The sequence below is a fragment of the Phaseolus vulgaris genome, chromosome 2, assembly GCF_000499845.2.
Source record: "Phaseolus vulgaris cultivar G19833 chromosome 2, P. vulgaris v2.0, whole genome shotgun sequence".
Lineage (NCBI taxonomy): Eukaryota > Viridiplantae > Streptophyta > Magnoliopsida > Fabales > Fabaceae > Phaseolus > Phaseolus vulgaris.
In genome coordinates, this window is record NC_023758.2 from 27,753,284 (window position 1) to 27,776,707 (window position 23,424).

The 23,424-nt window shown below is 33.6% G+C and overlaps 2 protein-coding genes across 2 annotated transcripts; one reads left to right on the forward strand and one right to left on the reverse strand.

The window, feature by feature from the left end:
- Positions 1–235: 235 nt before the first annotated feature.
- Positions 236–7,939, reverse strand: LOC137811199 (protein SENSITIVE TO UV 2). Its single transcript, XM_068612838.1, has 12 exons — positions 7,556–7,939; positions 6,974–7,012; positions 6,688–6,812; positions 6,099–6,178; positions 5,648–6,003; positions 5,027–5,095; positions 3,765–3,847; positions 3,138–3,407; positions 2,949–3,055; positions 1,759–1,913; positions 1,106–1,305; positions 236–808 (listed from the first exon to the last, which is right to left on the reverse strand). Exons 1-12 carry the CDS (start codon positions 7,868–7,870, stop codon positions 544–546), a joined length of 2,064 nt encoding a protein of 687 aa, XP_068468939.1. The 5' UTR covers positions 7,871–7,939; the 3' UTR covers positions 236–543.
- An 8,214-nt stretch (positions 7,940–16,153) lies between these two features.
- Positions 16,154–19,725, forward strand: LOC137811200 (uncharacterized). Its single transcript, XM_068612839.1, has 4 exons — positions 16,154–16,588; positions 16,938–17,117; positions 18,955–19,168; positions 19,417–19,725. Exons 1-3 carry the CDS (start codon positions 16,523–16,525, stop codon positions 19,162–19,164), a joined length of 456 nt encoding a protein of 151 aa, XP_068468940.1. The 5' UTR covers positions 16,154–16,522; the 3' UTR covers positions 19,165–19,168; positions 19,417–19,725.
- The last annotated feature ends 3,699 nt before the right edge of the window (positions 19,726–23,424 follow it).

Here is a 23,424-nt window from a genome sequence, read left to right on the forward strand (position 1 = left end):
CTCAATGTCTAATTTGGTGACATCATATTAACATTCATCTGTGATAATTTTTCATCCGCACATGTAAATATTTACACTTAGTTTTTTCATTCTTTCCCATGTTGCACTTGTCGTCTTATATATTCTCTTGTAAATTTAAAAAAAAAAAAAAAAAAACCTACCGAATAACACTTCTACTTTACTTTTAAATGCATTATTTTGAATTTTACTTTTAAAACTCTTTCAAGACAAAAAATGAAGAGAAAATGGTAGACTGGGACAATCCAAGGGAAATCACACTTCTACAAATATGGTACATCAGAATAAAAAAACAAAAACAGTACATCATTTTCTCAAACCTGCCATTGCTCAATCTGGAGCACTAAATACATTTGGATTACGTGACTTTTGAATAAGAAACACTTTCTTCATGGCAGTCAAAAAATCCTGGGCTGAATGACAATTTGTTGTTGCTTGTGCAGAATTTCAGAACCAGTTCCTTACCTTCGTAGGATGATACAGACGTGCATATGTACAAAAACTGAGCAAGTGGAAGAAGAGACTTCACGATATGTCATCACCTAAATATGTGAATACCCTTTTCTTGAAGAGGCGAGCAAGGTCAACAATTTCAGTTTCTCTTATATGCTTCACCATGCTGTCCTGCTGCTCATTTTTTTTTCCTTTCCGAGATAATCTGCTTGCAACATCAATTGCCAAACCAGCCATATCCCTAGTGGTCGTTAAACCTCGCAATACAGTGCCAGAATATAAAGGATTCGACACTAGTCTGTTAAGTAATATCAGTATCTCCCGTATCAAAAATGTCCTGACAGTTCAACAAATGAAATGAGTCGCAAAAAATCGATAAGAAACAAAATATAAACAGAAATGGAATTATATATATATATATTCTCCTTTCATAAAACAAATGGAGAAATGAAATATATGTATATATATACACACACATATTCAGTTTTTCATAAAACAAATGGACTAAACGAACCATTAGAAAAACAATTGTAAAGTACAAATTTACAAACACTTAACTTTTCATTATCTAAAAAAGGATAAGTAAAGAAATGAACAATTTTTATGATTGTATCCAAACAGTCAGTTTTATTACCTCTCCCTGAAAATTTCTGTCTGCTGCTCATGTGATCCAGCTTCGAGGTCCATCTCTGACACAAGTAATTGCAAAATCAACATAAGATAGTTTACCCCTCTACTTGAGAGCCTATGACCAACAAAAATTTCAAAACCCAGTTGTCCAGACGATGCAAGGAATGCCAGCACAAGAATCACATTTCTGCTTACTTTCAATCCCTGAAATTGCAATGACCTAAATTTTAGGTAGTAATATTTTGAAATATGTATAATATTACTTTTCCCAAACTGAAGTAAATTACTTGACTACATCCTTATCATAGAAGAGAATAATAAAGCTTTAAATCTTAATTTTTTGTCCAAAAGTTTTAGAAGAGTACTTAATTTATTTACGTATTTGTTAAATTAAGTGTGGAAGATGGCTACACTTTTCACTTCTCAATGTTTAAGTAACTCATTTATTCTATAAATTATCTTCAATTTGAACCCCCAAAAAAATCCACAAGGTCTTTAATGAGTTGTGATTCTTCGGCAGGAAACTGTACAATCAATTGGACAATATCACAATAAATGTGATATCAACAGAATTCATAATAAATTAATCACATCTCAATTGATATACCAAATTGCAGCATGGTATGCCGGTGTAAGTATCTTTGATAGCAAACATACCAGTAAACCAACTCTATGAGAGGTTACACAATCAGACAATCCTTGAAGGATGATTTTAAAATTTTGGAAATCTGAAGTCGATTCATTCTTATCCATAGCACTGCTATCATCCCCCTCTTTACAACCATAGCAGAAAGCAGCCAACAGCTTTGGACCTTAAATGCGTGAAAATAAAAATTCAAAAAATACAAATAAAAAGTTAGGACCTGCATCGAATGCAACAGCACATACAAATTGATATTAACGCTCAATTTAAAACTAGAAATCTAAAATAGATATCCCATGAAGTCAGGTATGAGGTGGTTCAAGGCATGTTCTGTCTGAAGATCCTTTATTCAATAAGTATCAGACCTTGTGTAAAAGCAACACGGTATTGAATTTACTTTAGAAATACCACATCCTTCTACTGTTTATAAGGGTGTATGTTAGTTCAGGATTAACAGGTATTAAAGCCCAATAGCACACAATATGGGGCAAAGACTCAAAAAGTGGTTACTAAAGAGAGGTAATGATAGAAAGTGGTAGAAAGAAAAATGTTATGGAATAAAGAACTTTCAAGCACCAGGTCACCCGAGCTAGAGATACAAACTGAGTATTTGAGAGAACTCAGAACTCTGCTATAATAACACAAGTGATATCATGTAAACTGGCACTTGCTTTGTAAACTTCACAATTCAGATATCAAAACATGGAGAGTCAAACTAAGATTGTTTGAGTTCATGAATTTTATCGGGTATTTGACAGTTGTCAGTCAGTTTTGCCAATATTTCATTACATAAAATTGATGCAGGAGAATAAAACTCCAAACCTCCCATCCCATCATTGTAACAAGAAACAAAAAGGAAGCAACAAAGTTTTGTTGATTTTTAACAAATTTGCAAATAAACTCACATGTTCTTAAATTAGGGACTAGAAGAAACTATTAAAAGGAGTATTGCAAAATAATTTCATTCAAGCCGACTGACGTATACATGGTAAGACTGGATTTAACAATTTTAAAAAAAAACAGGAAATTATTTATTTTCTTTCAAAACTGTTACATTCCTACAAAGCTACAAGAAAAGACACAAGAGAGTTATAAGTCTACATGTAGCAATTGCTAAAACAATTGAAATGAAGGGTGCCAGTAATCAAACTATGTAGTACTTTATGAAAAAAAATTGATAAATTGGTTAGCAGAGGAAGCTTACAATTCAGAACCAGGTATAGAAGTCTTAGAGTGTGTTTCTTCACACACAGCCCAGCATCCTTCTTTAGCAATTCTGAAATAGTTTTAAAAACTATTTTCTGGCTAAACCTGTGTTCACACAAACTCTTGACATGAACATGATATCTTCATAAGCCAATTTTTAAAAGTAAAACAGGACCTTAAAACTTACTGCTCCCTCTCAAAGCAAGCATTACTTCTCACGAAAAGCAGCTTCATAATAGATACTGCCTCCACTCTCACTCTTTCTTCAGTGATCCTCGTGGCAATTTGATGCATTATCTCAAAAAGATACACCCAATTTACATGAGGTTGTAAGGAGTTTTGATGGTTCTGGAATTCTTTTCTGCTTTCTATTTCTTCATCGACAAGATTTTCATCTTTTACACCAAAATCCACAAGGTCCTTCCCATTGCAAAGTCCTTCAATGAAGACATTGTCCCTGAGCAGAGTGCACTGGAAAGATCAAATCATAAGTTCATAAGAACAGGAACAGCAACAAGGAAAGATAGAAGAAGTGACTTCACAAAAAGTAAAGCCGTCCGCCAACTTATAACATATCCTGGATTCTTAGTCTAGCCGCCAAAGGGGTGAAAAGGTACAGATCACTAAACTCTAGAAAAATATATATTCTATACCACAAAGGCCAAGCAGCATTTTCTGAAAGCCTCATATTAAAGAATTGTTTTCTACAACAAAGCATTTTAACCAAATCAACAATTCAAATGGTAACCTTAGGATACACAATTAACACAAAGTTGTTAAAAACAAGGGAAAAGGTTATTCAAATAATGCATACCTCCTTCCAGCATTATTTTCCAATTCCAGTAGGAGCTTCAGAAGCATATGCAGTACACATAGAGAGCTATGGACAATAACAACCTATGCAAGAGGGAGGAATTTTGTCAGTAAAGGTTTATGGATTATAAAATAGAGAGCAAGACAAAAAAAAAGAACACCTGAATAAATTAGTTTCACAAACTTGAGAAAGCAATATGACAAGTATAAGGACTGATAAGAACCTTGATGGAACCAGACCACAAAGCAAGCCCAAACCCTTATAAACCCCACACTAGACTTTCAATTTTAGAATACCATCAAAAGCATAAAATGACGTGAGCAAATAATGACTCAATAACCCCTGAATAAATAAAAAATCATTTTAGAAAAATCATAACTCACAATTAGTGAGGTAGAGCAAGCCAACTGCATTGCAAAGATGTCCACTATGATACAATTTCAGATGGATTTAATACAGTCAAAACTTGGTTCTAGAAACCAGATATATCAGAACTTTAATCTATGCCACACATATAGAATACAAGGCTCAAATATTTGAAACTTTATGCTGAGGGAAGTCGTTATTAGTTTCTGTCAGAGCCCAGGAAAGAGAAATGAGAAGTTGATATACGCATAGAAAAGGAGAAAGAGATCTCCATGGGCATCCCCCTTAACTGAAGGTTCCCTTGTTCATGCAGACATTCAAATTTTCCAAACAAATCCTGTTACCCTAAACCCTAAACCCTAAAGCAAACTGTTTTATGAATCTGTTTGACAACCTTGTAATCCAATACATATTGTTTGCTAATGTGTTAGCATTACAGAGTATGGAGAGAGGAAATAGCAGATTAGTTAGTAAAAGTTGGAGAAGTTAGTTAGCCAGTAAGGGAGTTAATAAATAGGAAAACATAAGGGAAAAGATTCATCACTGCTTGTATCATTTTGTAGATTGAGCATTTGCTCAAAGGAGAAATCCTTTGTGAATGGGATACCCTTGAAGGATAGATCTCCTATTTCAAGTTTTTTCCATTCAATTCTATAATAAAATTCCCTTTTTTTCATTTATACTCTTCCTAAACTATGAGTATTAATTATTACTTTTACGTACAAAGAAAAAGTATTGAATCTTTAAGAACCTGTATGATCCATTAAAATATCTACCAAATCATCTTTCTGTAAACCTACTACTTAAAAGAAAAAGTTATAAGCCACAGAACAGGTAATAGTAATATAAGCTTGCAAGCAATTGGAAAATAAAACATTAATTCACAACGTACTTACATTTTCCATACCACAGAGATCAAGCAGTGGTCCAATTAAAGCTTCCAAAACATTTGTTCCATCAGCTATCTGTAAAACACATCAATAACTGGATGATACACAATTACACTAACATTATTGAACAATAGAACCAGCTTAATACCAACAGTTAACATATCCAACATGTTACCATGAAAAGGAACCAGTTCTAAAAATTATAAAAAATGAAAACCAAACTAAACTATGATACTATTAGAAAAGACAAATGCAGAAAATGATGACTGGGAAATCCTCCTGGTACCACACCTAACATGGACAAATTAACAGAAATAAAAACACTGGGCACAAGAGAAGAGAGATCCGTATATCTAACAACAAAACCGCTTTAAAACAACCATGAGGAGAACCCCAGAAAGCAAAAAAAATTATAAACCAGCAAACAAACATCAGAGTTCATGCCAATTTCTTTACCTTGCTTTTTTGGGAAAAAAATCAAAAGCAATGATCAAGCGAAGGTCACTCACTACTCACTACTTCAAACCAAACAATTTCATGTCTTGGAATTTCCATTGGATCAGAATTCACAACTTCATATATGAGTTCTACAGGGGGATATATAAAAAAGGAGAGCTGAAATAATACCTTTGTCAATGCAAGATAGAGATTTGAAATTTTAACTGCCTCTGGAGTATGAAAACGATCCTTGAGGTAATGCAAAGCTACTCCTGAAGAGCTTAAATCTGAAAATAACTCTCGTGTTATTTCAGTGGGCATACTCATATTCATACAGCCAAAGAGAATATGAAAATCTCTTTGACAACCCACAAGCAACTTGGATATCACATTATTTCCCATCTTTTTAGTAGGAGATCCCCATATTGCCAGCAACTTCTGGGAGAGATCAAGATAAGCTGAGAGATCATCACTTAGAACACCTTGGGATTCTTGATGACTAACCATGTCCGTTTCAACTCCCTTAGCTTTAAAAGTAGTTTCAACTGGCATACAACAAAAACAAGTCAAGGGGTTGTCACATGTAAGAAGTAAACAGAAAATTCTTTAAAATGAGAGATATATTTTTCTCATGTCTCACCAATTGGATCGTTTGAAGATACTCCATTTTTAAATTTTGAAGAGGTGTTATGACAATTGGGATCAAGAGTTCCGAAATCCCTGTCAATTTTTCCCCAGGTTAATAATAATTTTATGCCACATGTGACGCAACATTACATTAGAGTGAGTAAGGATAAAAATTAAGAGACAACCTCTAGCCTGATATGCTACACTGGATGCTTATTTGTCATTCTAGACTATTCTATTACTCAAGCAATTTAATTATTAAATATTTCAGACAAACTGTTTATTTAGCTGAAACCATTTGTCACACAATACATAATTTGCAATGGCATAAGTAATACAAACAGTGATAGGGACATATTCACCAACAATTACTCCAACAGTTGTTAATTTCAGCATCGGCTCATAAACTTCATAGCAGAAAGTTAAGTTCCCCTTTTCATCCTATTACATCATTTTCAGTGCCTTCTACCACATGACATGATTCAATATATGTAAGCAACATGGTATAAAGCTGCAATAAATTAAAGAGCTAAACTGCAAGCTTTCTCGTTGACTAATCTGAGATGCAACTGAAAGGAGTCATTATTAAAAAAATGACTTACTTGTTTATACTCTTTGTCTTTGTAAACTTAGCGCGACCACTTTCTTCTTCGTTACTAGAAGACGTGAATTTGGGTTTATCTTCTTTTTTGTCTCTTTCTTTCTTTAACTTGACACGCTCTTTTTCCTGAAAGCATGCAGTTGAGTTATGATATTCCAACAGTTAATCGACTCCCAATAAAAAATTTGAAGCAGTAACAGAAGTGTGAACAAATAAACAGAATCTAGTCCTCTCCTCAGAAAAAAAAAAAAAAAAGACAATGCGTCTATATAGTTGCCCAGCCATACCAGATTTGCAATCTGCTTTGTTGCATGTTCCAGCTCCCTCTGTTCTTGCCGCCAACCAACATGCCAAGTTTAATACAAGAAAAAAATAAGCTAACATTTTAACAAACATTAGAACAATCCAGCATAGCAAATACCTTTTTCCCTCCCTTGTAACTTCCATAACAAACAACAACACAGATAGGGGAGCACTACCAATAGAAATCTCAAGGAATAACGATTGAAAAAGACACCTTAAATATCTTAAAATCAGATGACAAAATTTCACTGACCAAATCAAAGAACATGTATATTATATTCCCTCTATTACCCTCCACGTCGAAATTCCAATACTAAAACGGAAGCCCCTTTGAGAAAATATTTATGTTTTCACCCAACTGACACTTGCTCTCAACCTGTTTCCTAACAGTTTTTTTTTTTCTTCTGCAGAAATATTTGAAAGTGGTAGTAAAGTAACACAGTGGCATTTCAGTAAATAAAAACAAAAACAGAATAAACAACGACACCAAGTTTGAATATAAAGTGCAAGACCTAAAAATGGAAGATTGGTGCATTTACTTCCATTTGGAGATTCGTGAATACTACCTTTAAGCGTTCGATCTCGAGGTCTTTGTCGGAAGGAGGATTAGGAGGCGAATCGACAATGACAGCGGTGATCCTCTGAGATAGCTCTCGCGGTGGCGAGAAGGAAGCGGCGGAAGGAAGCGGTTGCGGAGGGTGATAGGAAGTTGAGGGAACGGCGTTAGAGTATGGATTTGGTGGTAAGAAGCGGTGGTCCTCCGGGGAGGAAGAAGAATAAGGGTTAGAGGTTGGTTTCGGTGCGCTTGCAGTGAGGACAAAGAGCTCTTCGATCATCGCGTGATTCCATTCGTCGAACAATTCGTCGTTTGGATTCTCCATCGTTCAAACCCACTCACTCTCTCGGTTGTTAGGGTCTTTCTTAGCCTTTCAACACTCAAAAATGGCAATTTAAAGCTTTAACTGTTTTTGGTTTTTATTTATCTGGAATATGACAAAATTGTTTTTTTTATTTAAATTAAATTTAAATTTCCCAAGTCACTCCTTCTTATTATATTCAACTAGTTTTTTTTTTTACAAACTTAAAATTAATTATCCTAAATTTAGTGCGACTCCTGTCATGTCACTAGACATTGTCTCGCAACATTTTAGAATAGTTTAAAGATGTAATATTTTTACCTAATATTTAATTTAAATAAATTATAATTTTTGCAAATTCGGGTAAAAAAAATAATCTACCAAATATTTCTAATTCAATAAATAAGTTTATCAACTCAAAACTTATAAGTTAAAAAATGAGTTAGTGTATTACTTGAAATGACAACTACTATAAAGCTTGAGAAGAGCACACTGTATCTTGACACTTTGACGTCCTGATCAAGACAACATCCAATTATCTTATGTTTATGATTCAAATTTAATCAAATAATTAGCAATATTAAATGAAACTCAAATTCTAAATCATGATTAAAATATATGTCTCTTACCTGTGCGTACATATAAAAATCCAATACAAGCAATATAGATGGATAAACATGTAAAAGTAAATATATGTTTTTATATCTTTTAAAATAGAAGTGACAAAGTAAGTCATGTATGGTAGGTCGGCTTCTTAGTGAAATGGGTCAACATTTGGAATCATAGGTTACTATTTGTCTTAGGCAATTGTTTCCTGCATCGATCAATTATCACTGGCACCGGACGAATTTTTAAAATTTTCATTGTGTCTTCTCTTTTTCATTTTGAAAATTAGTGTATGGTGATGTAGAGAAAGTTCATTCTTGTGGTGAAGCTTTGCTTTGAGCTGCAGAAGAGGAGGTTATATTCATTGTTGTGCACGGACGTTCAGTGTAAGCTTCGTTTGTCAAGTTAATGAGGTAATTAGTCATTTTTCATTCGTTTCTGGTGTTTCGTTCGAGCTCAGCTGGTCCCAGATATCGGCATCCAGAAGTCTGTTTTTTGTATTACGAATATTAATATCCGGAAGTCAATTTTTTCAATTACGGATGTCAACATCCGGAAGTGTGGTTCGTTGCTTCCGGACGCCCATGTCCGTAGGTCAAAATTGGCTTATGAATGTACATATCCGGGATTGTTTTATGCAATCCGGATGTATATATCCAGAAGCTAAGTGTTGATATTTTTTTTTCTTATGGATTTATTTATCTGGAAGCTAAGTGTTCATTTTTTTTTTCCAGCAACCCAATGGATACAACAAAGTCATACATGGGAGTTTTAGGGGAGATTGATGTGTGGGATGGATTAGATGATGTTGATCTGGAGCAGTCAATAAGTTATAACGCATTAGATAATGAACACATGGCACATGAGTGTAGTGAGACATTTTCTACAAATGAGGTATGGTCAATGTTGGGTTGTGAATGTTTTTTTTATGACTTGTTTTAAAATTTGGCATATGTTATTGTAGGTATTCCGTGATCGAGATGAGCTGTTAGAGTGAACGAGAAGTGTTGGCTATAGTTATGGGTTTGTTATTGTTATATTAAGGTCGGATACATGGACGGACCAACGAGGAAGGATGACCTACGTATTGTTAGGTTGTGAGAGAGGAGGTAAATACAGACGATATAAAAAAGAAGTAGATGTCAGTCGAACGGGAAGTAGGAAGTGTGAGTGTCCTTTCAAATTGCAAGGCAAACCAGCCAAGGGTGGATGGTTGAATTAATTTGTGGTTCTCACAATCATGATTTGGTAGAGACAATGGTGGGTCATCCGTATGCTGGAAAGTTAAGTATAGAGGAAAAGGTTATGGTTGAGGATATGACTAAAACTTCGATCAAGCCAAGAAATATTTTACTAACCATGAAAGAGAGAAATGAGAAGAATGTGACGACGATTAAGCAGGTTTATAATGCAATGACTGTTCACCGAAGATCACAACGAGGTCACAAAACAGAAATGCAACAACTGATGTTGTTACTGGAGTGAGACAGGTATGTGCATTGGTGTAGGTGTGATGAGGTCTCGAATATTGTGCAAGATATATTTTGGACACACCCAGATTCAGTAAAACTGGTGAACTCATTTAATATTGTCATATTAATGGATAGTACGTACAAGACGAACAAGTATAGGATGTCGTTACTTGAGGTTGTTGTGATTACGTCAACAGGTTTGACTTTCTCCATTACATTTTGTTTACTAGCAGCAGAAAAGGAAAATATTTTTTTTGTGGGCCCTTGACAAACTTAAAGGGTTGTTTTTTAGAGTTGATTCATGCCCTAGGGCGGTGGTATGTGATAGAGATGTTGTCTTAATGAATGCAATTAGAATGGTGTTTCCTGAAGCTTATAATTTGCTCTGTCGATTTCACATTGATAAAAATGTGAAAACAAAATGTAAAATGTTGGTGCATCCAAGAGAGGTATGGGATCAAGTAATGGAAGTGTGGGGATCTGTTGTGGATTGTGATATTGTTGAGGCATCTGAAAATCATGTCAATGCTCTTCGAGTTGTCTGTTCTCCATGGCCTATATTTGTTGATTATGTGATGGAAACATGGTTACGTCCACATAAAGAAAATTTTGTGAAGGCATGGATAGATAAGGCGATGCACTTAGGAAACACAACAAGTAACAGAGTTGAGGCGACACACTAGAGCCTAAAGAGAGTTCTTCAGAATTCGATGGGGAATTTATGTTTCTGCTGGAATTCCATCAATAAGATGATTATTTTACAACATAATGCAATCAAAGCTTCATCCCAAAAGAGTCTGCATGTGGTTGGACATCGGTTTAAGGTTACAACTTACAAAAAATTGTCAGGTTTTGTGTCTAAATATGCTTTGAACCTTATTCCGGAAGAGGTTGATAGGGTTAAATCAATGGGGTTTGATAAAAGTAGGTGTGGATGTACTCTTACATGTACTCATGGTCATCCTTGTGCGTGTCAATTGGCTTCATTTGGTGTTGGTAGCATACCACTTAAATCAGTACATGTGATGTGGATTCGTTTAAGCTTTGAAGACATTGCAACTGAACAATCTTCATCTGAGTTGTCAATTGATAAAGAGTTTGAGGTCATCGCGAGCTGTCCTACACAATTATGAGGAGCCTACGGATGGCCATATCCAGAAGTCAGTGAGGTGCCAGCGGATGGCCATATCCGGAAGTGACAAATGTGCCTGCGGATAACCATATCCAGAAGTCAAAATGTTGCTTGCAGATGACCATATCCGGAAGTCACAAATGTGCCTGCAGATAACCACATCCAGAAGTGAGTGATGTGCCTACAAATGTCAGTGTCCGGAAGTGATGTAGGTTAATACACTGAAATACTAAAACATTGTAAGTAGCATGAAGCAGAAACCGAAAACATTGTTAATAACAATATTAAAATCCATATTGAAACATATAGATAAAGTTCAAATACATTGTCATGGATAAAAATATTACATAAAAAGAAATCCTAATACATTGTCAATCATTCCTACGTGCATGTCTCTTGACATATACGACTCTATTATCAGTCGCTCATCGTGCTAACATAATGGCTGTTTGTATGCCTTCCCGAACAGGGTTGTCCTCCACGACATCGTCATGATTAAGTAATGGTTGTAATGTTTGTGTAATTCTACAACAAATACCCTACAAGCATGAATGACATACTGTTAGAAAAAGATAATACAAATTAATATGTTAACAATGTTAGAAGCATACCAGAGCATGATGTGACTCCTCAGGATGACTTGACACTGCTTTGTGATCACGTGCATCTGAGGGTACCGGTACAGGACGCTCATCCTGATCCGTATTAATCACATATGGATGTGATACAGATCTAAACCAAGCCATGTAATCTTCAACGTAAACGTCATGATGAGGTGTTATGGCATAGTCATGTATGACATAATCATTGAAATGTAACCATCGACAGTCCATTTCATTTGTATTCGGATGACCATGTCCAAGTACAAATGGGTTGCGAGGGATGATCTGTGTATATCCATACTGACGCAGAACACGTTTTGGCATGTGCAATTGTGTCCAATTTCCAAGCCTCAAATAACCACAGAATAAGGAAATCCACTCGAATGGACGTTCTTCCTTGTGCTCATTGTATGGACAAAATCGAATGGAAGTTAGTGTCAATGTATCCAACTGTGATCGAACAACAACAATTGAATTACCTTTTCCAGCATCATACAGCCTACACCGAGGTTGGTCTTCATAATACAGTGCTTGCATACGTCTCATCCCTATAGACGGGAAGTGCTCATAAATCCACCCCTGCAACAATGTCGCATAACCAGCTAGTTGCTTAGTGTTTGCATAACTACAATCTCCTAGCTACTCATACATGTGAGTTAGGGCAGCTACTGCCCAAGAATATCCCCCGGTAAGCCTCAAATCAACAAAAAACCCAAGATAAAATACACTGACTGATGTAGCACTCTTGTCCGCAAAAATAGTGCAACCGACAAGGTGAAGTAAGTAAGCTCTGACAGCCACAGTCCACTACCTCCTTGAGCATGCGTCTTCGTACACATCTCTTAACCAACTCAGGCGCACATGAACTCCCTGATAGTGTCTTGTTTCTTCATATGCAAGTCCACGGTCAACATGGAGGGATTCTACCAATAAATCATTCGCCGAATCTGAATCTAAGGTTTCCTACGTGTAAAAATGATTGACAATGGGTAAATGCAACAAATTTGACACATCATCAAGAGTGATGGTCATCTCCCCAACCGGTAAATGAAAGTTGTTTGTCTCTGCATGCCCCCTCTCTACAAAAGCACACAACAGTCCTCAGTCTAAACTGTCATAACTAGCATGAAGCAGACCACCTAAGTCAGACAATTCTACATCAGCCTGTATGCGCTCATGAGGTGCTCCTAACTTATTTATCTTCCTCCCATGTGAAACGACCTTCAACTCACCACGATCCTACAATAATCAACATATATCATCAATAAATAAATACATACCAAATACAAAAAAAATATTTTTTATTACTTACCAAACCATCCCACAACTGTTTCGCTACATGATGTTCATAATTAACGAGTAAGGACTTATCCAATGACTCTCTTGGATAGCCTTCATCATCAACTTCAACTTCTTCTTGTTCAATATAATCTTCAAAGTTTTCATTTGGAATTGAAGTACTAGGGCCACCATGTTTTCTTCTCACCGATGCAGTTGGTCGCACGCGATCCAAATTAGAACTACCTCCACCTCTAGTCTGCACCATCTTACAACATATATAACAAAATAACATTCAATCCAACATATATAAAAAAATTATAACACATATAGTATAAAACAACAAATGAAAAATTCCATAAAAGCCAAGTACCCTAAACTACCTAACACTAATACGAATATTAATATCCGCAAAACAACAACAACATTTTGAAAAAAAAATATCCGCAAGTCAAATGCCTATTACGGATAAAAATATCTGAAACCACTAATACTGCTGATAAAAATATCCAGAAGTCATTCCTCAAATGTGGATAAAAATATTCGGAAGTCATTCCTGAATTACGGATAAAAATATCCGGAATGCAATAGTGAACTACGAATAAAAATATGCGAAAATCAATAATGAATTATGGATAAAAATATCCAGTAGGCATGACAGAGTACCTTTCTTCAACGATGGTTCCTTCTTCGACTTCTGAAGCTGACCGTGGCGGCTGCTGCTCTACCTGCGATGATGAAGGTCACTGATGGTGAAACAAACAAACGGAGACGACGGTGGCTGCGACTGCTGCTTCTCGCACAAACGAAGAAGAAGAAGAATAGGGTTGGGTGCATGACAATGGGTGCAAATCACACTTTAAGGTATTTTCATATTCATTAAGGGTAGTTTCGTCTTTTCCTATATGTGATTGGGTGCCAGTTCAAAATGATCAGGTGCAGGGAGAATCAACCTTTGCCTTATCCACCAACCCATCAGCCCGTAGGCGGTTGCCTAACTCGCTCTTTTATTTTTTTATAATTTTAAATAGTAATATCATGCTTTTTTTAATCAAAGTTAGTGATTGTCAATATTTTATATAAAATTTATTTATATTTATTTGTTTATACATCATTTGATTAATTGAAGTTTTAAATTTATTTTATTTTATTAGACATTAAATCTTATTTGATTATAATATAAAAGTTTAGTTCATTTTTATTTCTCTTCCTTGTATTTTTTATTGTCCAAAAAATAATATTAATGATTACAATCAAATAAATAGGTTTAAAACAAAAAATTGAAAAGTGACGGACCAACCCATTTTTTAGCAACATGAGTTACCAATTTTAGTCCATATAACATAGACGGATCAATCCGATTTGTCCTAATTTTGACGGTCATGAGTGAATCGGAGCAAAACAGACGAGATTGACTCATTTTACCATCCGTAATTTAAAATGATCCTATCAACATTTCAAATGTTTCCTTCCTAATTTGAATTATCATTACTAGTATTTTACTTAGATTAAAGATTGAGATCCATGATGAAGATCGGGACTAATAAACAAAACATTTTAGATTTGTTTGCATCTCTTAGAAAAAAAATAAATCAACTAGTTTTGTAGAATCTTGTTGATATATTATTTTTTTAATTTTCATGGTTAATTAGTATATAAACTAATTTTAACTCAAAAAACTATTTTGTATTTTTTCCTTCATATATTTTCTCTTTAAATTCTAGAAAAAAGTTCAAAACATAAAAAAAACAAGCATACTCATGAATATAAAATGGTCAAAATGATAGTTAAACCACCAAGTTAACACATTTAAACTACACTATGACATATCAGAAGCAATATTCAGTTAATTGGTAAAAGATAAAGGTAAAGGGTAAGTTCCCCCTGCACTTGAAGAGCCACACCCAAAGAATCTGGGTTTGAGTGTTTCTTAAACCACAACCAAAGAACACCATCATAAAGTCATGAGAGAAAATGAAGAAAAGAGGGTGAGAGAAGGAGAAGAATAAGCTTTTATGAAAGGAATAAAGGAAATAGTTAAAGGGATGTTTTTTTAATTGATAGAATTTCTTTCAAGAAAAATAATTTGGTAATATTGTACATGTTGTAATTGTTTAGTCAGAAAAGCTGGCATCATAAACTAAGGCACCAAGTTTATGGATTCTCCACCAATGAATAAAAAATTAAGTAAAAACAAAAGCAGATATAAACAAATTATACTATCTTCTGAATTTGGATTTTCTTTCAGGATTCTTGTATTTTTATTTATATTCTTTTGAGAAAATCAAAATTAATTATTCTTTTATGTGGATATATGAAAATAATAAATAAATAATAGAAAATAAAGTAAATTATGGTGGTAGATGTCTATTATCTTATTTATCTTTACATTATTCTTTTCCTTTGTTTATTTTTTAATTCTTTATAAAAAAATTATATAAAGAATAAAAATATTCATAAAATAATAATCAACTATTAATGTTTATCATATTTTTAAGATATCTTAAAAAATATTATTTTTAATTTTTTAGTTGAGTTTCAAGATTTTAGAATATTTATATACATCAATTATCAATATTTATTGATTATGTTCTCTCACAAAATTAAGGAGAAATTTTCAACATATTCAAAATTAATTAATTTTAATATTTAAAAATATTAAAATTTTGTAATATAAAAGTTGTGTTTTGTGGTTTTTTACAATAATAAAATTGAGTGTGGTTGAAGAAGACACCGTTGGGGCGGTGGATGCGGTGGAGTCATCACTCGTCACTCGACTGCGACACCCTTCTCTGCCCAATCAATAACACCTTCATTCCACCATTCACATTTTAAATTCTTATAAATGCTTTTTTCTGCATTAACTCATTTTTTTTACAGGCCATAGTATTGTTTATGTACAAAGTATTAATATTCTTTTCTTTAAATATTCTTTAGTCAATGCTGAAAATCAAAGAAGATGAAGATTGACAGTTATAATTTTTTTTTCAGAATTCTTCGTTTTCCTTTAATTACTTCATCAAATAGGAATAACTGAAAGAAAGAATATATACAGATTTTAATTTAAGAGAAATAACTAAACACGTATTTAATTTAATTTTCACTCAGTTTTGCAATTATTTATAATTAATTTATATTTTGTTTGTTTGTTATGGCTTACAGTTTGATAGTGTCTGTTGAGCTGATTCCAAAGCATTATTATTACTACATTATTATTAACTTCCCCAAACGAGAAACTCTTCAGAACACATCTCAGCACAACACAACAAAGCCAACACCATCATCGTTCACGGCACGTAAACTATTCCTTTCTTCTCCACCTCAACCTTTCTCTCTCTTCTCTCTCTCTCTCTCTCTCTCCTTTTCTCTGTTGCTTTCCAATTCCAACACCACCTGCTTCCGGGTTGCAAAACTTGCCCCGGATCAGGACCCTTCTCATGCAACCACTGATTCAAGCGTTTTCTGCCTCACCCAAACAACAACATAAATAACTGATAGACCTTTGGCTAGATAATCACCCAAACATCAAAAGAAACGTTTTTTCTTCGTGGGTATTGATTCTTTTTGAGTTGGGGAGAAAAAAACCATGGTGGGTATATTTTCGAGATTCTCTGTTGGAAGGAATGTCCACCGTCGTACTCAAAGTGCTTTGGTAAGAGTTTTTCTTTTCCCTTCTGATGAACCCTTTTTTCGCAATCCAAATCCAATGATTTTTATTGCTTTTTTGGGGGTGGACTTGATTGACCAATAAATGCTGGTTAGGCCTAGTTCTTTTTTATTTTGTGCTATTTGATTAATCACATTAAATTTAATGATTATAAACCTTGTTTTGTCTCGTTGTGCAATAATCAAGATAACTGTTCATGTGATTTGCTGTTGGATTGGAGAAAATTAGAAACGCCTATGCAATTTGTTCGGTTAAGCATGTAACTATCTAAGGAGTTTTAATTGGTGGCATGATCTTAATATTGTTTCCTGTGCGTTGACTTAATATGTTGCAGGATGAGAGGGAAGTGATGCCCTCAAACTCAGAGGCTGTTGCTGCAGTGGCGAGTGCTGCAACTACCACTTCTCATGGAATTGAAGTGGCTGTGGAGTTTAAGCCTGTTGAACATCCAATTGAACCTCTTGACAGTGATAGGCCAATTCAGTGCCCGTTGCCAGAGCCATCTATTCTTAATGTAAGACTGATATCTGATTGTCTCATGGTATATGGCAAAATTGATCATTTGAACTTTGGAATGATGCATGCCTGTTCGCTACAATACAGTAATTAATGCCTCTCACTGTGGTACATTTTCATTGTAAAATCGATGGGTCAGAAATAATATAGGCGTGCTTCCATTTACATGCAGCAGCTTAAAATATAAGCAGTTGGGATGTATGGTATCAAATTGCACATTGTCATCATCATTGTTATTGTTGTTGTTATTGTTTGAGTTTGATTTTGATATATTGTCAATGTTAGGTTTTTACACTTTTAATGCAATTGATGATTGAATGCAAATATTCAGTGTACAATATGCTGTCCTTTTTTATTAGCGAACATGCTACCTGTTTAAATATCTTGATATTCAAATAACTTGAAAAAAACACCATTTCAACTATTATTCTAAGACTATTTATAACATTTTTTTTATGTAAGGTGAATTTGATTTAGAAAGAGAGAATTAAGAAGGTATGATATGAGAATAAGATATCCTCTACGGCTAAAAGGTACAGCAAAAGAGGAAAGAACATAAGCTAAGAGCATTCGTGTAGAACAGCAATCCAGTCTCTCTGAATATGTATCAAAGAGATCCCCTTAAAGAGACCTTTTGGTATGACTCCTCAAAGATACCAGTTGAACTACTCTCTCAAAGTAAATCCATGGGTTGAATCTGACCAGTGAAAGTTCATGCATTTCTTTACAACCAAATAAACCAACCTACTGCAAACTTGGAGCACTTACAAAGCCTTTTGGCATATCTCTATTGATGCAACAAGCCTTTAAAGTTTTTACACAAGAAATACTAAAGATTCTTAGGATATCCTTCACCCGCAACACCAAGCAAATGGGAAGCTGATAGAAACGGGATTATAATAGCTAGTACTACTATATGCAAGATCCCTAGTCCCAATACTAACAATCAAATAACTAGCTACTACTCTCTAGCCATCTTCGTGTTTCTAGGCAACATGCTTTTTTCTCTAGTTATTCCAGCTCTCAATGAACAAATTCTAACTTTGCTACTGACTAACTTAACCAACTATTGGGGTTACCTTTCAGAAGAATTTCTGAACTCAATCTACACTTAATACAAATATCAGAAGATAAAGCTCTTTCTCCAATTTGGAATATGCCAGCAACTATCTACAAAGCTCTAACATAATTGCTAAAACATGGATTTGGACTTTCGAAGAATTCTTTGGGTTATTTCCTACAATAGTTCTCTTTATTTTTTTCTTCTTTAGTTTTTCTGTGGATCCATGTGTATATGATTGCAACCTATTAGTGTCACCACAGTTGACAAGTATGAAGTAGTTACTGCCAGTTATGCATTCTAGTATGGAATGTACCTGAGGGGATAGCTGAGGTTCCACTTAACTTGGTAAGGTGGTTTTGGTAATCAATTGATCTTTCCTTTGGGTTTCTTGTTCATCATATACCCCGACAAATTTACAGTGGTGGTAGAACAGCCATATTGTTGCCTTAGTTTGAAAATAATGTGGTGCAACTAGTCACATTTTTTTTTATATCTTTAGCTGCTTTTAACTTCAAAGCTGAAGATTCAGGGATGATTGGAAGTTGGTCATTACAAAACTTATCATCAGTAGACACCTTCATGAGTAATTTTACCTTCTACTATAATTGTTGGTAATTGTGGTTAACCTTTTGAAAACCATAATTGTATTTGAAAAAGAAAAAGAGTGTAGTTGAGATCTCGGGGAGGTTGTATATACATAAGTGCCTTTCTTTCCTGTTTGTTTCATGTATTGGAAATAAGAGGACTCTGAAATTTTGTTCCTCAATATTAGGATGGAAGAATATGGAAAGAACGAGTTTCTGCAACTGTGAGGAGAAGAGGGGACCTGCCTGTGATGAAGGAAGGAGGAACACTTGAATCTGAAGATGCTGGAATCAAGCCTCGGACATCTCGGTCTAATCGAATGATCCTACCATCTGTCAGTGCTCCTGAGCATAATCTTTTAAAACTTCTTGAAGAGTGTAATGCTTCAGGCATCTGAACTGGTATTGTTTTCAATGTTGTATTTTGTTGTCAACTTAAACGTGACACCCCTTCATCTCTTTTTGCTGTTCTTTGGTATTTCTATATATTATGCGGCTCAAATATGGGTATGTATATTCAAAATGTACAATCATTAAAGTGAAGTGTGGCACATTTTCTCTAGCTGCTTGATATGAAGACTCTGGTAATATGCTTCAAATTTCTACTTTGGGTCCACTGTTAATAAGCTTATTTATACTTTCCTTTGCAGTTTGTACCCTTGATGAATACCTGAATTCACTTAGGCCATGCATGATAGAAGTTAAAATCAGAGGAATGGAGAATTAAGGTTGAAAATTAAGGTTTATTTTTCTTTCTTCTTAATCCGTCAAGCACAAAATTGTCACAATTTCATACTGTCTATGTTTAGCACATTCCTCTCATCATTCTAAAACTTTGCTTCCAAAATCCATTAAACGATTGAAATCATCAGCTGATTTGTCGTAAGACTCAAAACCATGATCATGAATGATATTTTGTTTAAATCTGTTCCTATTTATATGGAAAGAGCTTCATATCATTGCTGTTCTTTTTATTGCTCCAGCTCAAAATGCACACAATGACTAGAATTCTCTACTAGTCCATTTCGGCTAAAAATATGAGGAGACAAGCTTAACTCTGAATCCAATGCCTCGTGCTTATCTTTTCTTTCATTCTATTTGATATTTGACTAGAAATAATGTTAATCTATAATATATAAATGAAGATAACATCACTTTATAAGCAGAACTGTGAAGATGAATTTTGTATAAATTTACTTTTAAAATTATCTAATTCTACGCATGAGATGTTTATATCTTGATGTAAGGAGGTTAGAGATGTTACATCACGATAAAATATATAAATGTTTTTTGAACAACCACCTTTCACTGTGGGAATGTATGAACGAGCTCTATATAATTTTGGAAACACTTTTGACTTTTTAAATACATCCTTTTGTCCATGAAAGATGAAGTAGAAGATAAAGACAAACTTTGCAGAGTTTTATTCAAAACCACGACATGTGGCAAAAAGGTTCTATTTTGAACATATTTTGTGTGGTAAATCTTAGTTTGAGTAGGAATGGAAAAAAGGCTTCATTATTGGCTCACGCAACGGTTTACAAAATTACTTTTATCTTATTTCACAATATGGCCAAAGAATTAAATGTTACTGTCTAAAGAGAAAATAAAGAAATGTGGTCAAGAGAATCCAGTCCACATGAAAGGCAAAATATATATAAAAATGTATTTTTTATAAAATCTAAACTATTAAATGTATTTTTAATTCTTATATCAAAACTTGAATGGAACATGGAGACTAGTATAGCAATTTCAGTGCCTTATCCAAGTGATTCAGGATTAGAATAATATTTCAATATATATATATATATATATATAAGTTATAAGATTAGAGTGACAATTTTTATGTATTAAAACTTTTATTCTAATTTAGAAAAGTTAGATTTTTTATCACTTCGCGGGAATAATTTTATGGGAAATTTGACAAACAAACTATTTTCGAAAAACATTATTTTCAGGATACTATAATTTTTTGAAAACAAAACTAAATACGAGGAATATTTTTTATTTATTTGAGATTTTCAAAATATTTAAATTTCTGTTGTAGCATCTTAAAATTTAAATGCCAAACGAAATTGAAAAAGAGAAAGAGTAATCTAGTATTGTTCTAAGCACCTAAGATTTATTCTTAATTAAATCAATAGATTGACAACCATTAACCTATTTTCTCATGGATTATTTACAATTATTTGAAGCATTGGGACCATGAAACTTGTGAATCGTATCTCTCATCCATAGTAAAATATATTTTTTTATAAAATTGGTAAAAAAAATGGCTGATGAATTATAAATCAGCACAATCAACTTGCAGGAAAACCAACTTGGTTAAAAAAAACATTCCTTCTTGGTTACCTTGTTAAAGAAAAATCAACTTGAAAAATTTTACAGTTCATACCACTATTAGTAAGGTAGTTGTGCCTTTTAAAACATTAGTTGCAACGACTATTCAATCCGATTATTGAAGCATTGACCTCAAACACCAACTTTCTGTAAACAACCAATTCCATTCTGATCCACACTCATCCATCATCCATATGCAGCATTTCATTTCCAGATCATACACAAGTTTTTTCTTTACCCTATGCTCCTCTCATTCTGTTTCCACCAAATCAGTGGTTTCCCTCTTAATCAGACATGAATTAAGAATCATAGCACAAAAGACAACCTTAATCACAGTATCTGATATATATGTATGTATAATAGACAGAAACAATAGATAACATAAACAGTATTGGAAGGTGTAACTGAATGTGTTTTGGTGGCAAAATACTAACACAAGTCACTGGGAACAACATTTTTGGAATGGTTGGGACTTACATAGAAATGGGCATGCATGAATGAATCATAAAGCTAAGAAAATGAACTTAATAATTGATTCATATGAGAGACAAATAATTAAGCAGAGAGCTACAGAGGAAGTTCACGAGGCTGAAAAGGATGTTGAATTGTTGGATTGAGAAGGTGTTTCTTGGGGCCACGGTGGCTTCCATGGTTCATCCATGTCTTCCTGTGCCAGATCTTGTGCTGTTCCTGAGCATGATCCTCTGGGGTGAGCGTGTTCCTGGAGTGAACTGAGACTAAGGAAGTGGCCAAGAGAAGGAAAAGAATAAAGCATGTGACTTGGTGCACCATTTTGCTTTTGTGTTGTGTGGTGTTGGATGAGTGAGTGAGGGGTTAATATAGAAGAGTGTTGTGGGTTGAATAAGTTTGCTTTGTTATGAAGTCACATGGTAAATCATTAGCCACACTGTGCATTAATTGGATTGGTGGAACTGTTGCAGATTGGGTTGGTTTTGATGATGGTGGGTTTAGTAACTGCCACTGATTATGCACCAAAGTCAGAATAAAGATGCTTTATGTTGTCACACTTCAAAAATCACTTTCTTTGGTTGGATCATCTCAATCATATGATTCAGTTCAAGTCTTGTATCATTTCCTCTCTTCAATGGTGAGCAAGCAAAGAATCATTGCAGTTTTCCTTTGCTGTTAAATCAAAAAAAGGTTTTAAGAAATTAGTATAAAAGTGTTTCCAAATTAAATAACCATTTATATACTTGAAAACCAGAACTTAAAACCACTCCAAATGAGCATAAGATCTTTAATTTACAGTTTCAAGAAAATAGTTAGTTCTAAAGTTCAATACATTCACTAAATCATGTTCAAATGTCAAATATCTATCTATGGAAATTTGTTTGGATAACTGTAAAAATTAAATTGTTTTCATAATTATTCATTACAGTTTTATAATAAATTTAAATTGGTTCTAGTTATACCAGTTATTGCAAAACTAATTCTAATTAAAATTGATTGCAAAAATTAACTAAATAAGTTTTTGTTTGTTTAACTTAAAGGAAAACATAGTTTGAAAATAATTTATTTCATTTGGATGTAAAAAACGTGTCTTTTTTATTTATTTTTTTAAATAAAACAATGTGTATGAATGTAAAATATAATTGCGTCCATATCCTTTATTTGTCACGAGGAATCCGAGATAGAATTATTATATTTTTTTAAGTTTTAGGGTTGAAGAGGAAGATGAGTACAGATAAACAATACACATGATAATTTAGATTCATATAAAACCAATTTTAATATTTCATATTGGGTATATCAATTAGATTATTTATTATGTGTATAATTATTTGAATATATTTTTTTAATAAATTGAATAAAAATTTAAAATTAATTATTTTTATCTAGGTATGACAAAAAGAAATTACAAGTTAAATTATGAAAAAATGTCACGTATGAGGTAGGGAAAAAAACTTCAAAATTTTAAAATAAATTAGCGATAATATTATTATGAGTAAAAACCTATTGAGGAAAATCATAATTCTTTATTAATTGGATACCTGAAAAGTAGGGTAGCTGTGAAAATAAATTTGCTTCTGAAAATTTTAATAGTTGACTTTAGATATTAGTGATGAAATTATCAGAAGTTTTTTTTATGTTAAAAATTGACTTTGGGAAGAATGTCTTGTAAATTACACAATGTACTATTAATTTTCGTATTTCACAATAAAATTGACTTTTAATATTTATGGGGTTACAGAAAAAAAGTACTAGGTTGCAAATGAAAAATGAAAAATGACTGTTTCTTCCTCCACCTCCATATCTTCTTCTCTCACCTTTATACACAACATGAAAATACATTTTTA

Coding starts and splice junctions, on each gene's coding strand:
- LOC137811199 (XM_068612838.1), bottom strand. CDS start 7,870: ATGGAGAATCCAAACGACGAATTGTTCGACGAATGGAATCACGCGATG. Junction 6,004..6,098: donor ATCTTCAAACGATCCAATTG/GTGAGACATGAG, acceptor GTTGTATGCCAG/TTGAAACTACTTTTAAAGCT. Junction 3,408..3,764: donor GAAAATAATGCTGGAAGGAG/GTATGCATTATT, acceptor CACTCTGCTCAG/GGACAATGTCTTCATTGAAG.
- LOC137811200 (XM_068612839.1), top strand. CDS start 16,523: ATGGTGGGTATATTTTCGAGATTCTCTGTTGGAAGGAATGTCCACCGT. Junction 16,589..16,937: donor GTCGTACTCAAAGTGCTTTG/GTAAGAGTTTTT, acceptor AATATGTTGCAG/GATGAGAGGGAAGTGATGCC. Junction 17,118..18,954: donor CAGAGCCATCTATTCTTAAT/GTAAGACTGATA, acceptor CCTCAATATTAG/GATGGAAGAATATGGAAAGA.